The sequence below is a fragment of the Ictidomys tridecemlineatus genome, chromosome 2 (assembly GCF_052094955.1).
Source record: "Ictidomys tridecemlineatus isolate mIctTri1 chromosome 2, mIctTri1.hap1, whole genome shotgun sequence".
Lineage (NCBI taxonomy): Eukaryota > Metazoa > Chordata > Mammalia > Rodentia > Sciuridae > Ictidomys > Ictidomys tridecemlineatus.
The window spans coordinates 214,783,799-214,801,850 of NC_135478.1; the positions used below are offsets into that span (position 1 = coordinate 214,783,799).

At 37.4% G+C, this 18,052-nt stretch overlaps 1 protein-coding gene across 2 annotated transcripts in view; it reads right to left on the bottom strand.

Moving 5' to 3' along the window:
• Window positions 1-5,659: 5,659 nt before the first annotated feature.
• The window catches only part of Ptn (pleiotrophin), a 99,179-nt gene continuing 86,786 nt past the window's right edge, over window positions 5,660-18,052 (bottom strand). Inside the window, exon 5 of one of the 2 annotated variants that reach the window (XM_078040581.1) lies at window positions 5,660-6,427. In XM_078040581.1, the coding sequence (XP_077896707.1) occupies window positions 6,375-6,427 (53 nt within the window). In that variant the 3' untranslated portion in view covers window positions 5,660-6,374. Of the gene's footprint in view, window positions 6,431-18,052 lie in introns of both variants that reach the window. The other variant, XM_078040580.1, reaches the window with a different exon arrangement.

The window sequence follows — 18,052 nt, forward strand, 5'->3', positions numbered from 1 at the left end:
GAAAAGTCCTGGACAAAAGTTGCAACAGTGCTTTTTTTTCTCCTAAAGAAATGATGTCTCGAAATCAGCATGAACATCAATTCTTGCCTAGTAGATAAAGTTATAGCTAGATGTCAAAGTGTCTGGAAGGAAAAACTGCTCAAATAAGGATTTTACTCCATGCATAGATTACTAATGAAATTAATGAATTGCAGCTGGCTTTTTGGAAAAATGAAAGAGAAAAATATATCAAGAGTATATAATACATAGTATGGATAAATATGGTTTTGTGAAAACTATATTTCATTAATAATTGTGTGTGTGAGAGAGAGAGAGAGAGAGAGAGAGAGAGAGAGAGAGAGAGAGAGAGAGAGAGAGAGAGAGATGCTGCCTGAAAATGCAAAATTCAACTTTATGTGATGGTATAAAACATTTCAAAGATGCTACCTTCAGCTTTAGGTAAATTAGTTTAGCAATACTAAACAAATACTGTAAACTGCTTGTGTTCATAAGTCTGTGACATTTTCATACCTTTGCCCTTAGAATTCACTCTTAAACTCCATCTAGATATTATCCATCCTCCAAGGAACATACCAACACTTAACTCCTTCCTTTATGAATTCGACTCCAGTCCTATAATTTCTTTGAAAATTTTAGGTCTCATCAACCCTTAATCATGATAATCATTATGATTCTAGTACGTTACATTATTAATGCTTTTTCCTAATTTCGAAAAACTTTGTGTATTCAGGATCTATAAATGAAAGAGATTGGAGACCATGAATTCCAAATTTTATTTGTTTTCTTCCTAGAGAGTCTAACGTCACATCATGCAGGTAATTGTGATTCAATTGATTCTTAATTACATAATTAAAAGGATGAATAAAGCAGAGGATTAGTCAGGGCGTTTTAGGAATTTTACTTTTATCCTGTAATTCAAATGTGATGTTATAATGAATTTAATCAGTTACAAAGACTTTTTTCAATATAGTATGTAATTTTATGAGTTTTCAAATATTGTGTATAGCTAAAGAGTTCTTATCATTTTGTGGAAGTTTATTGATTTTTTAGAAGGCATTTAAATACTAAGGATGGGTTGCTTAATCCTGAAATTTAGTTGTGTAATTCTATATAATAATCACTTCATTATACTATCCCCCAGCTCAAGAGGAGCATGTAGTTCATTCCATCTTCATTAAGAAGAGACAAAATTTAAAAGGAGCTACATTGATCCTGGTGACTTGTTGCTATTTTCTCCTCATATCAAGTTATAGGTTATATCCCAGTATGGTATCTATTTAATGCTATGATCCATGAGCAGCACAAGAGAACATATTCACAATTATAGCTGAAATGGTAGCAAATGATAATAACCTGACATCATGGTTATAAGAATTTGTGTTCAGACAAGTTCAACTTATATTTATCAGGGTCTTGTAAAAAATAGTGTGGTACCTACTTTTTTTTCCCAGAAAGAATATTAGGCAAAAATGGCAATCTTAAAAATATATGTATTGGAAATGATAAGTCTAAAATTCATGGTGTTCATTGCTATTATCTCAATCTGTGGTTGCCCATTCACAGTAAATAAGGCATTCATGTGATTCTCCCAAGAATCTCTGAAACTGACATATTTTAAGCTTTACTCTGTGTTTGATGGAGCTGACAATCGAAAAGGGGATCATTCTCTGTGATTAGTTTACTTTATGTAAATTTTTATCTTCACTAAGAGCAAATCAAATGCATGGACACAATTTCCACATCTCTACAACCTCTCAGGCATCCATTCCTTCCTTCCCAGGAGGTTAGGGATATGGTGGTGTTGGTATTTTTCCATGTTCCATTCTTTGATAAGATATGATTTTCATGAACACTTTCAAAGAACAAAGGAAAATATGTAGCAAGACTGTAGACACATAGCATCTTTAACCAGATCCACAAGTGACCCAGTATAGTAGTTGAAATGGATATAAGCAGAAGAAATGTGTATTTGTGAAAGGGTAAAGTTTCTAAGCTGCAAAGCCTGAGTTAAAATGCAAAGGACCAGGCATTGTAAACCTGCTTCTAAACTGCAAAGCCTGGGTTAGATTCCTGAGGCAGTTAAGACAATGCCCTACTGGCCATTTGGTTGTTTAATAACTTAGGACTGTGTGTAGCCCGACACGTAGGCATTCAAGGCCCAAACCAATCAGTTTAAATGTGTACCCCACTTAGAAGTGACCAATCACCCCTGCCCAGCCTGTTCCCGCCAATGAATGTACTAATCAAGTCTAAGAATTATTGTTTGATTTTCCCGCGCCTCATGATGATTTGCCCTGATGTATGCAAAGCTTCCGCCCTCCCCAAAAAGTGTACTTAAGCACTGCTCAACCCCTGCCCGGGGCTCTGGGCTGCTCTCCTTTCTTGAGTGGGCATGGAGCCCCCAGCATGCTGGTTCAATAAATCCCCTTCTGCCAATTGCATGAGTGGTCTCTTGGTGGTCTCTTTCTCTGACACTTCGCCGGACTCTTACATTTGGGTGTGCTTTGTATCTGTTTTGCTTGTATATCTATTTCATGCTTTTAAAAAAATCACTTAACAGAAATTAGATACTCTCATTGTTCATTATTTTTCTTGCTAGATAAAAATAATTTAACATGTAGATCTGCATTCCTCTTCCATTCGAGTTGAAATACTCCTGAATTACACTGGATTCCTTGTGATTCCAGTAGGATACAGCATTTGTACTTGCTTTTGGTGCCTTTCCTGAAAGAGTGAAGGATAGAAAAGTAGCAGGAGGGTGGATTTCTAAGAGAATGATGTGTTTTCTATGATGAAGATGCTCCACATCTTTTATTTCTAGAAGAATTAGAATCTACATAAGTTTGAAGTAGGCATTACTTCCTGGATGCTTAGAATAACATTATGCTCACTTCTCCTCATGCAAATAAATGTAACTTTTTAAAAAGTGCATTGAATGCTGTGATATCCTAATCTAAGAATGTTGATCTGCCTTATTCTTTTGGGAGAGGATTAATGGGAGGAAAAGTCCTTACTTTTCTTCATTAGAAAAACCTATAACTAAAGGTTGATAACATTCTAATTATTATGTATAGGAACTACTTTTAAATTGTTCAATTTGTGGAAGATACTGGTTTCTATTCTCTCTGTTTGCAAACTTATTTTGATGTCTGTTCTTTATTTGAAGAAGTTAGAGAACAATTAGTTTTAGATTTGCAGAATTATGGGTTAGATGTTATGGGGAAAAATACCTCTTATTCCTAAAGAAATATCTGTCCCTTCAATAGGTAAAGGACACACAGCCTTTCTTTTCTCACAATTTATTACACTCACATGAAATCATTTAACTCTTTTATGCCCATGTCTTCCCACCCACCCAGTTTAGCAATCCTCCTTTGATAAATATTCAGAGCATTGGAGTCCCTTGGAGTTACACTCCAATAGAGCTAATAGGATATAAGGAGGTTTTTCCAGGAGTATGTCGAGTCACAAACCTTCCTGCAACATCCTCTTTTTCACAATCTTCCCACAAATGAGGGTGACATCATCCATACTTGCAGGATACAGGGGGAATTCTCAGGGATACCAATGCTAAGCTGAATAAGGACACTCCCTGGTCACTGGAAGGTTGTTTTCACTAGGTTTTTGGTGAAAGTGTTTTACACCCTTCCAATGACTATAGGAAGAGCTTATCTTCACTTAAAGTCTGAAGAAATCTACATGACTTCTTCACATTTTCCTTACCATCTTCAAGGTTTAACGAACTTCACGGTAACATTCATAAGCCAAGAACATTTGGAAAGAGACTCTATGAATTGCTAGAGACAATCTCTTCTACCCCGCTCTCAATTGTGAGAATCAGTGATTTGGGGAGCTGGTTCCTTTATATTTATGTTTCAGTGCCTTGGTGTGATTTAATGAGGTGTTCGAAGCTGAGGCTGGGTAGAATAATTCTCAGGACTTTGGGCATGTTGAATTTCATACCCTGTGCCAAGAAGATTTGCATCTCAACCCTATTTTAATGGAGAATCGGGGCATTGTTATGGGGTTTGCTAGGAATGGTAGCTGACACAGCAGAGACACTGTGCCCTTTTGGCTTCCTGCCATGCCCTGCAATAAAGGAGTATGCCACAGTTATTTACAGGACTCTTTTTCCCTTGGGAGATTTTTTTCTAGTTCACCTGATCTCATTACTGATTCGTGGTTTTGGCTAAATGATGATGAAGGGGCAATGTTAACTAACAAAAGTCTAACAAAATTTGCTGCAACCATCATTCCACCCTTCTGGAAACTTGCTGTAAAAAAAAAAAAAACACACATTTAAGATGCTGCCTTTTTTCGTCTTTTCCATCCATCCCTGTAAGTACTTTTTTTTTTTATTCAGGTCAGCTTGTAAAAGGACTGTATTTACTATTCATGTTTTTGTCATTTGCACTTTACAAGGTACTTTGTTTGTATGAAGCACCCATCCATAAGACGCCTGGAAGCTTGTCCTGTTTCTATTCTGGCAGCTGGCTTTGACTTAGTGGGAGAAATGGACCCCATCAGCATTCCTAGCTCAGAGAGTTTTAGACTAGATGGCCAAAGCCGCTGAGCTGCCAAGACCCTTTGGCTGCATCATCAGACCAGTATGTAATGAATGGCGAGCCCAGGGTATGTTGAAGCTGTCATTTCTGAAAATGGGCTTAAATCATCTTGGTAGATGACATTTGTTCATTGAGTTATCACATTGGAATTAGCAGCCACTATGTCAAGATAAATATTTAAAGCTAATCTCAACCAGTTGTCCTAGACTCTGAATAGTAGAAGCAAAGACTTGTTTACTTAAAAACTCTTTGTAGAGTCCAGCAGATAAGAGTTGCACAAATAGTCTTTTTCACTGGTTAAAGAATTAAAGAAAGAAAGAAAGGGGAATGAAAGCTTTGGTTTATGGAAACTAAGTACAAACTATCATTCTGTATTTCAGTGTTCAGATCTTGATTTATACTGTGCTGGCCCAAACTTAATACAATAAGAGCCTTTTAGTGTTCCACTTTCCTAGACTATTGTGTAATTTTTGTTGATCTCGGTAGCATCAGTTGAACCTATTAATAACTAATACAAGTTGAGTCTCCCTTATCTGAAATGCTTTGGACGAGAAGTGTTTGGATTTCAAATGTTTAAGGATTTTGGACTGTGATTCCCTTGGGATATTTTGTTCTAGTTCACCTTAACTCTTTCCTGGTTCATGGGCTGTTTGGCTAAATGATGACGGAGGAGCAACTTGGGGATGGGATGCAACCCATACTTATTTATGTTTCCTATACACTGTACACACAGGCTGAAGGTTATAAGAAAAGTGGCTTTCCCTTCCCTTACAGAGTAGTAGGCTGTACACAGTAGTAGAGGCTGTACACACTGACTCTCTGCAATATTTTTTGTGCACCTGCATTTTGACTGAAACACATCACATGAAGTCAGGGATGGAAATTTCCATGTGTGGTGTCAGATTTGTAATCCAAATTTTTGGGATTTGGAACGTTTCAGATTTTGGATTTTGGATTTAGTGATGCTTGAACTGAAGAAAGTAGCAAAAACATGTGTCACATTTGTGCCCATAGTGATGTAACTAATTTGAATGAATTCTCACTAAAGTTGCACTGAAGAATGAAGGTGACAGAAGGAGAGCCACAAAATCAAATTATTGCACACAAAAGCACCTTTTATTCAGCATCACCTTGATTTATTTTTCTAGTATTTTTTCCTCAGATGGAAAAATAATTTCATCAAGAAAACATCTGTTTCTGCCAAAATGAAAAAAAAATCATGTTTTAATATTTTAATTAGAAAACAACAGCATTGCACTAGGGCATGGTTCTGCCTCTCTCCCTCCCTCATTTTGCTGACTTACTTTTTAAAAAAGAATCCAATGGCAGAGAACAAGCTATTTTCCTCAAATGGAGTGATTATATTTTATTGCTGCTTTGTTTAGTATGTACTTTTTTCAATTTGGGAAAAAAAGAAAAGTCTAGGTGAAAAAAAATATCTAGAAAGATACGTAGTTTACATGTTCACAACATTTATATTGCGGCCAAAAAAAAGTAAAAAAAAAAAAAAAGTAAATGTGAAATATCGCATAACTTCAAAAACCTTACCTCAAGTGTCTATCATTTACCATGTACTATAAGTCAACTTTCTAAATGGGATTACAGTCCTTTATTATAAGCCCCTAGTGGTACTATGGTATATATTTTAAAAAATGCTACTACAAAAATTTCTTTCCTCATCATTTTGCCTATTGTGTACTTAAGCTATAGATATTTTTTGAATAAAAAGCCTACAGTAGGTATAAATGCAATAGTTAACTGATTCCGGCTGCTGATGTCCTTTTCCTGTTCCTCAGAAGGTGGGATCATCTAGTCCAGCATCTTCTCCTGTTTCTTGCCTTCCTTTTTCTTCTTCTTAGATTCTGCTGTGATTCAAAAGAGAAAGAGAGAAATAAGCCATCAAGCTACTACTCCTTAAGGGAAGGGAAAGCCACTTTTCTTATAATCGGTCAGAAATTAAAAGATAAAATTAATAAGACAAGGTGCTTGCTTTTGGCAGTTCTCTTGGTAAATGGACAGAAGTGTGTGAGTGTGTGTGTGTGTGTGTGTGTGTGTGTGTGTGCACGAGAGTAGCTAGGAGGAACACAGCCTACCCTGGTGTAACTATAAATGCCTGTTATCTTGTTGGTTGCCTCCATTTGGTATGGAAAACATTGTTTGGGGGTCCTGCTTAGAGAGCAAACACTACATGCAGGCATCTGTCTCAGGAAATTAACCAGTCCTCCACTTAGTGAAAAGCTTCAGGAGCTTAGCTTAGCTGAGAAAGCTCTCCCCGCTCTCATTCCTTTGACTAGGAACTGTTTATGAGCATTAGCATCCCCCCCCCCCACCAAGCATAGTGATTCTAAAATGCTTCCACTCTGAATATGGCCTCTGCTTACATAGTCAGCAACTGATTTACATAGAACAGAACAATCATGAACCACACATAGTCTGCCTGGTATTTCCCTGAAGGAGCTCCTAGTCTTGGTGAAGCTAATGGAGGAGGCCAACCTAAGTTAAACCAGGCAAGTAAAATCATGAAAATTTAAATCCCACATCATATACAACAACAAGACCGAGATCCTAAGTAGAATAAGACATACTCCATGTTTGTATAAATTTGTCGAAATATACTCTACTGACATGTATAATTAAAAAGAGCAAATTAAAAAAAAATTAAATCCAAAGGCTCCATCCTTTTCCACTCAAACTTCTTGCCTTTTCTCTTTTGCTAATAAGAGGATACAGTAGAGGGGAGAACACATTTACATCGGCTGCAAAGACAAGAATGGTCAGAATCCCTGAGCTAGCAAGCCAGAAGATACTGCTAGTTGTTTCTGAGCTGCTTCACCCATTTGGTCCACACTGATGGCAGAATCATACCAGCTAAGTACAGGGTCTGAAGTCAGATTGCCAGAGTTTAAATTCTGGTTACGTCACCAGGCTACTGTGAGTCTTGGGGAAAGTAATTTAATGTTTTTGTGCGTCAGATCACTCACTTTTGAGTGGGCATACAAATAGTAGCACAGCATATGAAAACAACCACAAGATTAATATCCAAATGAAATGAGTTGCCTAAATCCACTGAGAACAGAATATAGCACAAATAGCTCAATAGAGGTGCATAGTTATCATTAGTTGACAGTGGAATAAGAACAGGGGGACATTTCTCTGTGTAATTGAAATTCTTCATCATCACCAGTACATTTATACTGAGCATGTCACTGAATGTGGTAGGCAACAGAAGAATACTGGGACAAAAACAATGGCCATCAGGAATTAGAGCATTGTTGACTAAGGAATCCTGCCAATCAGAAACACTGTACACTTCCCAGATCATACTAAGTAGAGCTGGAAAAATTTCCATTCCTATTTATTCTCCTCATCACCTTTTCAAGTAGCTTCCAAAGTCCACTGCACACTAGGCAAAGCAGTAATTCTGTTCAATGTAATTTTCCAAAGCTTCCTTTACTGGGCTTCAAGAGTGTCCAATATGCAATTGAGTCAGCAGTTTCTAAAAGCTGGCTTAATTATTGGCCATAAATACATTCATTCGGTTCAGGCCTATCCTCAGCTTTCCCCATTTCTATACTGAAGAGATTTAATCTTTCATTCTCTTTTTTTTTGCTTGATTTTATAAATATCTCATTTCATCAGCCTATGAAATGTGAAATGACCAGAATTTCCAAGTTCAAAGATACACTTAATGTCAAAGAAGGTATTCTGTTTAATTTCTGGACAAATATTTAGTGTTTGAACTTTTAATAGTATCCAGTCATCGATTGACATTTTAAGCAATAGCTGCACATTAAGATCGTATCTTCAGGGAACAATCTAGAATATCAACTGGGATCCTAACTCCAGTTTTCCTTGTCTCAATTTCTTCATGTGCCTTACTGAGCAACCCTTGGAGATTTGTAGTAGAATGGGTACTTGATGCAGTATTTTCATAGTTTAGCTAACATGACCCTATTTTATATTTAAGTCTGAATGGATGATATACGAATCGGCTGTTTTGTGTACATTTATTTTATAAAACTTGAAATTATTTTGAATATTGTGCACTACTTGATCTAGCTAATGTTGGTTGTCCATCTCATTAAACACTTTCCAAATTCAACTTGGCAAAGGCAAGAGAAGAGCCTCTCTGTTACCTGGGCCTGACATTTCATTTTTCTTCACTAATTAACAACTTGCCCAGTGCCAGGCAATCAACCACTTGCCCAACTAATCTGCACAATGCCAATCAATTTATTCTTCTGACACAATTGGCACATCATCCTAACACGGCCTCGAAATGGAAATATGAGAAGTCTTTAGTAAAACTCAATGGAAAGATGGAAGAATTTGCATTTACAATGAGATCATTTTGATTTTTCACATAACTGTTTGAATTTTTCCAAATAAAGAAAATCAGGTCAGTAATATCGCCTCCAATCAAAGCCACCTTTTTTTTCTGACTTTTATTTAACTGGCAGACTAAAGGAGCTTATCATTGCTTATCTCTGTGGCCTCAAAAACTTATTAACAAATTCTCAATTTTGACCTGGCATATGTGCAGAATTTAAAATAGTATCATGAAACCTATGATCTAGCAAAGACCTGATCTGACTCTTTTATGTAAGGGATAAAACACAGAAACAATTAAATCACCTCCTTTTACTTCAGTCTTCATATTTGTACTTATTTTTATTCCCCAATGGGTCTTACCTTTTTTTTTTCTGTCTAGTCTTTGACCTGAAACCTAGTCCTCTTTGTCAACCCCATACTTCCATTACTGCTCCATCTTCTCACTTCCTCCCACGCTTCAAGCGCCAGTTTTAACATTAGTTCTAGTTTGCTGACTTCGTAGTTTGCATTAGAAGCTCTCCTTCCCTTACTGGAGCATATACCTTTGGGGTTCCCATTGCCACTGAAGTATTAGTAGTGAGGGAGTGGAATCTCTACTCACTGTTGTACGTCAGCCCAGGGCAAGGTGATTTATGCATAATTGCTGACAAGTAAACCTTCAGTGAGATGCATAAGTGTGTCATTTGACAAGAGCAAGCCTCACTTCTTCATGGTGCTGCCTTTTGTCTTTCTAGCTCAGCCTCTACACACGTTGCCTCTGCTGCATATTTTTCCTCTCACTATCTCAACTTTACAGAGCCAACATCTACTCATCCCTATGATCTTAGTTCAGTTTCACTTCTTCAGGAAAACCTTCAAGAACTCCATGCACAGATGCTTATCTTGTACTTCTCACTGCTTTTTCCAAAATTAGAATGGAGCTATTAATTTTATTTCTAATTCTCTGCTATGCATTTCTACTTCCAACAAGGGTAGAAGCCCATTCTGTCTTTTCTACCTGTATCCTCAGTAGCCAGTACATTTGTGTTCATGAAATACTTGTTGCACACAGACTGGATAAAGGAACACTTGAATGGGGAACAAAGGGAGTCAACTAACCACTAGGTGGAAAAACAGGATCTCTTAAGGAAAGCCAGGAGTATAAATTCAATTGAAATCTTGCTATGGTTTAGTACATCTTTAAACATAAATATTTTATGAGGAAAGGAATTATTTCAGACATGAAATTTATCCAAATTTCTTAACACATTTTCTTGTCTGTAACGTAGAAGCCTGGGTTGATAAAACCAATGTCCCATTTTAGTAGTCCTTCCAGTTTATAGTGAGACATGTTTGCTGTGACCATCAGAGTCATGAATTGGCCTGGAGCAGGGCTGTGACTAGATAAACTCAAGTACTCAGTAATGTGGTCTTGGAGTGATAGTGGCCACCCTGCAAGGTATTCAGAGCAGTAGGACACCAACCTGATGTGGAACAGTAGGGCACCTTGGTTCACACTGAACAAGAGCCAAGTTGCAGGTCTCACCCTAAATAATACCCCAGGTTGACACTCTTTCCCACCTGGAATGAGGCTGTGAGGCAGACACAAAAGCAAGCTGGAAATAAGCCATCAAAACATGACTGTGAAAGGCACCTGCTGAGAAGTGACTTGTTCTGCTCCTTGGATACTGCCCAGGAGGACATCACTGCACTGGAAACTCACAGTAAGACCCTTGGTGCTGTTTGATTTCCTGAGTTGGCAAGCCTTGGTCCTTTCATTAGCCAGTTTTGCATTGATGAAAGCTAGTGTGCATAAAAACTGGGATATGGACATGAGAGAGGAAGGCAGGTGTGCCAAATCTTGTGCTACTCGAATAGAAGCCAGTTTTGTTTGAAGATATGTTTGAAAGTGTTCGAAAAGTCCTGAGACTTTCCAAAGGAAAAAAGCCTCAAAGATTCAGACTTTATTCTATGGATCACAGGAACTGAAGTTCCATTTTTACCGTATTTTCTACAAAACTCAAAATTTCACCAAAGAAATTCTTTTAATATATAACAACTACTGACAGGAAAGAAGAAAGGAAGTGAGGAGAAAGAGGAAGAATTAATATGCACCATTTCACAATAAATTCTGAGTCCATGTATTTTTAATTCTAAATACGAAAAAAAGAAAAAAAACCTTAATAAACAATGAAGTAATAAAGAGCACAATGAATGACCTTTGGGTTCCATGAGGCAATGGGGAAACCAGGAAATGCTGCTAGGATCATACTGAGAACCAAGTCCTAACCTAGAGAATTAGTTCTAATCAATATCTGCCACTCAACCAGCTCTGTAATTTGCAGGAAATCAATCATTGTGCATCTGTTTCCTATAACCTGGGGATAATAAAAATCTATATCTTTCTCAGAGGGCCATTGGGAGTATTATGTAGGATTATGACCTTTGAGATCTCAATTGACCACTGCTGTCCAAAAGTTTTCCATTTATTCATTGAGCAAGTATGTACTCCCTTTCCACTCTATATCAGGCTAAATTCTAGATGCTGGGATATAGTGATGAGCAGAACAAAATTCTGTCCTCATGGAGCTGATATAAGTAATAATTTTAAGATATCCCTATATCAATCTTTCAGAATTGCACATAAGTTCATATTAAAAATTATGGGCAAAGGTGGTTGCTACTTTTATAGCTTTGAGGCCCATTTTTCTTGCTTCTCATTTGCCATTACATTCCAGATATACATAATGTAAAACCTAGAATATCAACAAGAAGAATGAATTCCTAGAGAGAAAAAATATGCCTATTAGTGATAACCTGAAGAAAAAAATAGAATTTCTCCCCTATGAGTTATTTCATATTTTAAAAAATATAAATTAGGGCTGGGGATGTGGCTCAGGCGGTAGCGTGCTCGCCTGGCATGCGTGCGGCCCGGGTTCGATCCTCAGCACCACATACAAACAAAGATGTTGTGTCCGCCAAAAGCTGAAAAATAAATATGAAAATTCTCTCTCTCTCTCTCTCTCTCTCTCTCTCTCTCCCTCTCTCCCTCTCTCTTTAAAAAAAAAATATATATATATATATAAATTATTTTTCTGGTTTGAAAGGCAATCCAAGATTATATTAAAATAAAGAAATACATATACATTTATTAACAAAAATTATCCATTATTTCTCAATATGTTTAATTATGGGCTCTATTTATGTTTTCTTCCTATGATTTAATTGGGAATATGGTAACAGCTAATTAGGAATATTTTTATGCTAATATTCAACTGCATCTATTTTTCATCACATGTACTTTGAAACATGACCAAGTAGAATCCCTTTGTGTCATCCTCTCTCCTATAACCTTTCTTCTTTTATAGGTCATTGGAATCATTCCACATTTTGTTATTATAAATAATAATTCAATGGTAGTTTTATTCACAAAGCATAACATATTTAAATTTTGCTTTAGTATCGGTTATTAGAAGAACACTTACTGGATCAAAGAGTAGGACATTTTTAAAGTTCTAGGTAAGAACTGGCAACTTTCTTTCCAGGAAGGAAGTGCCAATCTAAATTCTTAGCAATTTATGTGAGAGCGTATCATAGCAATCTTGTTCTCAAAAGGCAAAAAATCAAACAACACGCAGCATCTCTTTTCCATCTATTCAGAGGTCCTTTAGGAATACAATTGCCTTGCAGTTGGCACAAGTAAACATCTACCCCTCTACCTATATATGGGAACTCTGGAAGAAATGGGGTTGGAAGAGGGCCTCCAGAGAATAACATCAATTTAAAGGTTTCTTGAAGACTTTGACTGAAGATGCTTTTTCAAGAAGCAAAGAGCTGAGAATTCTGGAACTGGCTAATGTCAGTCAAAGGCTTTGCTTTGATTACTTCATTTCAGATGGCCTGCTGTATGCACAGAAAACTAAGAGGGAAGTCAGGAGATAAAGTAATTGAGAGGAGCCCACATTGTAACTCAGTCAGCCTCTGTTTGCTGCTGACTTGAGAGGCTTTGGTCAGGGGAAGGAGTATTGATTAGACTAGAAATGAGAGACTTGTTCCTTAAAAATTCATACTTTGTGGATGGTAGACACACTCAGAAATGCACACTTCAGATTCAGAGGTCAAGGGCCAGTGGCTATGGACGTCATAAAAACCATTATGAGTTTGTTTCAGGAGACTTGTTCAATAAGTCACAAGAACTCATTGAAAGAAAAAGAACACATCACTATCAGACAGTAAATCACAATGTAAATACACCCTAAATCCTGGATATCACCAAGATCCTTCTAGTCCTTCTTGAACCTACTAAGATAACTCACTCGCTCTAAAGATCAGCTACTTAGAGAGACCTAATTCCTTGCACCACATCAACTGTACCTCAGAACTGATAATAAGACTTGTTGAATTGTGAATGTACAACTTGAAGGTCCATCCAAAGTCCAGGCTCTAGTAGATTGGGCTTCTTAACACGGCACCTTTCACTCAATTTCCAAATATTTCCATTTAAATCAGAGTAGCACATATTAAGTGGCACAATGCAGAAAGAAATTTCTATCTATTTGAAAATCAAAGTATCCTCTTTAAAAAATTCATTTAATATATTATTCACAGATAAGCTTCTGTTGAATAAAATGTGTAGTAATTTTGCTTCTTCTTTGATTTCTTGTGTAGTACCACTTGCCTCATTTCCTGTCTCACGAACTGCATGCATGAACTCCTAGGAGCATGCACAGAATACATGCTGCCCACAGAACATGCATACATGCATAAGCAGGACTGCCCTTCAGTGCTACCTGCATACACACAGGACTGCCCTTCAGTGCTACCCACATTCTGACACTTTCCTGCCCTCACTGTCCTCCTGTTTCATCTTCTCTCCATATCATCACATCACCTCCCTCTCCTTCTCAACTATCTGCACTTCAACACATATGCCTTCTATCAAGTATAAGGAAATAAAAATAGAGCATGCACCCATGTGCACACATTAACTCAATCTCCACAGCCCTTCAGGAGCTTCTACTTTGCTCTTACTCACTTTGGGAAATGGCTCAGCTCTTAACTGCAATCCTCAAAATCGAAAGATCCTCCGTGAGAGCATTAGTGAGTAATGTAGATGCAACTGAAGGTTTAGTGGAGGAAATAAGGAAATTATTTCATCAACCAAATAGAGCAAAAGTAGTAAGAGTCCCTGAACTTGTTTGTTTTCCTACAAAGCAAGTCCTGCAACATCAGTTAATGAATGTAAGCAAATAATAATTAATAAATAAAAGAGTAATAAATAATAAGTAATAATAATAGTAACACATGAGTAAATATGGTAAGTAATATAAAGTCAAGTCATTGCTGTGGAATCCAGACTCCTTGGCACAAAGTGTTTAGCCTCTTTCCCCTCCTCTCTCTCTATTGGCCTGTCATTAGAGGAAGCCAAAGAGGTATCTACTGGCTTCTCCAATTCTTTAGGAGGCAGTTTGTACCGGAGAGTCAGAAGTGGGCAAATCTGCCAATTCTCAGATGTCCTGCAGAAAAATCTTTATACTGTGTGCACCAAGGTAAACTACTTTTAATTAACACATATGCATCACATTCTTATATGTGAGCTACACCTATTCTCTCCCCCTCCACACACCCAGATGAGAAACTGATGTTTGATTTTCTTTTATCCAGCAAAAACCTCTGTCTCTTCCTTAATTTGTGGGCCACTTTCAAGACATTTTATTTATTGACAGTGATCTCCTCATCCAAATAGATTCACTGACTTCTCCTTATCCCAAAACAGGAAGAAAAATTGTCTCGTATATGACATTTAAATATTTAAGAGCTTATATCTGCAATAATGAGGCCATAGGTAAAAAAAACTTGCCCTTTCATAAAGTATTGTAGGTTATATCTAGTCTCTGTCAGAAATAAAGCATATTATTATAAGCAATAGTAAGTAGTTCCTACTGAGTACATCATTATTTACCATTATCATGTCTGATGCCTACTTTAACATAATATGACCAGTGTTACTAGAAAATCAAATTATGATTTATGAAAAGGGGGAAATTTTGAACTCCATCACGTGTGTGAAATTCTAGTACGTACAGCCCCATAAATCCTTCCATATTTGCTTCCAAAGGGATTTTTCTTTTTGGTTCAAAAAATTATAGACATAGTCAGTAGAGAAGAGGAAGGGGAATAGGCAGAGGAATCAGAAGAGGGAAAGCAAGGCACAGGAGCTGAAATGGAGTAAACCAAATTCCACGCATGCAATTTTGTCCAAATGAACCCAACTACTGTGTATAATTTAAATGCTCTAGTAAAAAAAAGATTGCATTGACTATCACAGAAATAGAATCAATTGGTATCCCTCAATGCACTCCAAACCCTAACCCCTATACCTCACAGGGTGCACATATTTGGAGACAGAGGCTCTATCAAGGTAATTAGGGTAAGCCCAAATCCAATACCGTGTCCTGGGAAGACAAGGAGCTTTGAACAGACACACACGTTAGTGAAGACACAAGAAAATGGCCACTGCCAAGCTGAAGGGGAGCTCAGAAAGCACCAACCTGTGACATCTTGATCTCATACTTCCAGGTTCCAGAACTGTAAAGAAACACATCTATGCTATTCAGACCACACACAGTGTGGTGTTTTGTTATAGCAGCCCTGGCAAACACATGCAGCCACAAATAAGATGTCTGTATGTGCTTTAGAGTATCCTCATTCACTGTAGAGGGACAAGATGCATATTTATTATTTTTCATTTGTCCAGCTGAATTAAAATTTCTTTTTAAATTTTAAACAATAAGACTGCAATAGTATGTAATATAGGATTTTATGCTCAGTGATGGTTTTGCAAATGCACATTGCATTAATTCTTTCACCCATCTCCATGCCTGTCCTCCCAACTCCAAGCAGGGAAGGTGTTCATGCTCTATTTATAGAAGCAGCAAGTGTCCTAAAGAGCTTTGTCTGCCCTTCTTTACATTTTGTAGACAGCAGTCTTCAAAATTGAATTTTATTATTCCTGTGCATCTGAGTGAGGATCTGAAATAATGTTTTTTTTTAATTTTTGTAGAATGAAAATTATTTTCAATAGCCTTGAAAGAGAGTGCTATGAATTTGTTTATCTGAATAAAATATCTCTGGGCCCTACCTCCTATGTGCCTGAGCAGCAGGACACCAGAGAAATTTTTACCTGCATCTTGTGCTCTTAATTTCTGATGAGCTTTTCTACAAATAATGTTTACTCTTCTAGAAAAAAAGTCATTTTTTTTCTTTCCTCTGCCTTTGTACGCTAAGCACCAGCCAGTCTGCTTTGATTTCCCTGTGGGCTCCTGGAAGCTTTGCATCAGTGCAAAGCTGAGTCGAGTCACTGTGAGCATATGATGTATCCTCACCGATGGCACTGCTCTCTAGTACGGCAGTGCCTAAGATCCTGGCAAAGCACAGTCTCCGTGAATTTCACAGCAGAGAGAAGACAGTGCAGTCTAGGGTCTAGACTGGGAGGAGGCTCAGTGGAACAAGGTGTCTTACACCAATATTTCTAACTTTCAAGAAATGAAGCCCCTATAATTGATTCCTGTTTGAAAAATACAGCGCAATAGCAATCTATAGTGACCCATCTCCTTTGGCTTTGCTTCAATCGTTATACAAAGGCATGCTCAGGTCAGGAATTATTTAATAGGAGTCAAACATAAATCATTCCAAATATGCCTATAGGAATAGCCTATGATTACTATCAAAACAAAATATTATTATTATTATTATCATCGTCATCGTCATTTAGAATATCAAAGACACTCTCCAGGAATCACTCACTTTGGGAAGCAGTGGTATAACTGAAAAGAACTAGAAATCCACTGTCCTCTCTTCAAGTTCAAGACTGACCATTCAGTGGTGGGGTGACCTTGTATAAGTTACAATCTTAGTGTCCTAGACTGTAAAATGTGAATACAATTGTTTGGGGATGCCATGAGGTTTAATGCAGACAAAGCATGCTAACGGTTAAGCATGATTCTGTTGTATCACAGATATTCAGTGAATAGAAACTGCTTTAATGATGCTCAGTAAATGACAATTGCTACAACTTGAAACACCAGAAGAAATTCTCCATTCAGAAGTCAGAAAGGAAAAATGCAAAAGTTTCAGGGGGAGAAAAAATCAGGTCCTCAACCCAGTAAGTAATTAGTGTGAGCATTGTTCTATTACACTGCCTTCCTTAACATTAATTATTGTATGGCTGTTTTCTGTGTGCACAACTAATGAGTCTCTGAGCGTGGAATTTACCCAGGGAGATGAAAGTAGACACACAGTATGAAGCAAACCCTACCTATATTTATAGCTCCTAGTTCTCACATCTGCCCTGACAATTAGGACCAAAAATTATTTACTAAAGATGGATGTGAAACACTGAGATAACTACTCTTTCAGGTGAGCTCCTGGTGTGTTAACCACAATTTCTCTGCATATATTTGAAGCCAGTGAATGCATGAGGTGTCCTAGTGAGCCAGACCAGGACAATTTAGCCAGATACATCATTTTTTCATTCCTGCAAGTCAGTACACTTAACTGAGTTCCTCCCATGAACCAGTCCTCTGAGATGCAGCAAGTTATGAAGGTGAATAAGATGTGACTCATAGGAGTTTCTGTGTGAGGCAAGGTAGATGTGCGCTCAGCACATCATAGTGAGTGCCTTCTCAGAGGAACCACTCTCAGAGAAATCAGTGGCTTGATATTTAAGAAAAAAAGTCTTGCAAGATTCTACGCTGATATCTTTTCTAGTCCTTCAGCAAAATTCTTGGCCTGAAGGACTTTGAACTTCACCTTGTTTCATTCATAGCACTAAATTGGTTCACTTCTTCTCTATCATGACCAAGTTCAGAAGTTACCTTCTGAAAAAGACTTTCCCTGGTTACTTTCTCTACACTATTCCCTTTCAGTCAATTTGGTTTATAAGGTCACCTATTCCAATATGGAGTTATCACTTCAATTATTATTTCTTTATGTTTTCACTCTCTGTCCACCTCCAGTAGAACATAGCAATAAAAGGATGGGCCGGGGGGGAGAGAGATTTACTTATTAAGTATCACAAGCACTTAACATATTCTTCACCCCATTTTAGGGCTTGTATTAGATTTTATAAATAAGTGAATAAATTAGAAATGGTGCCAAAGGACTAGTCTTCCTTT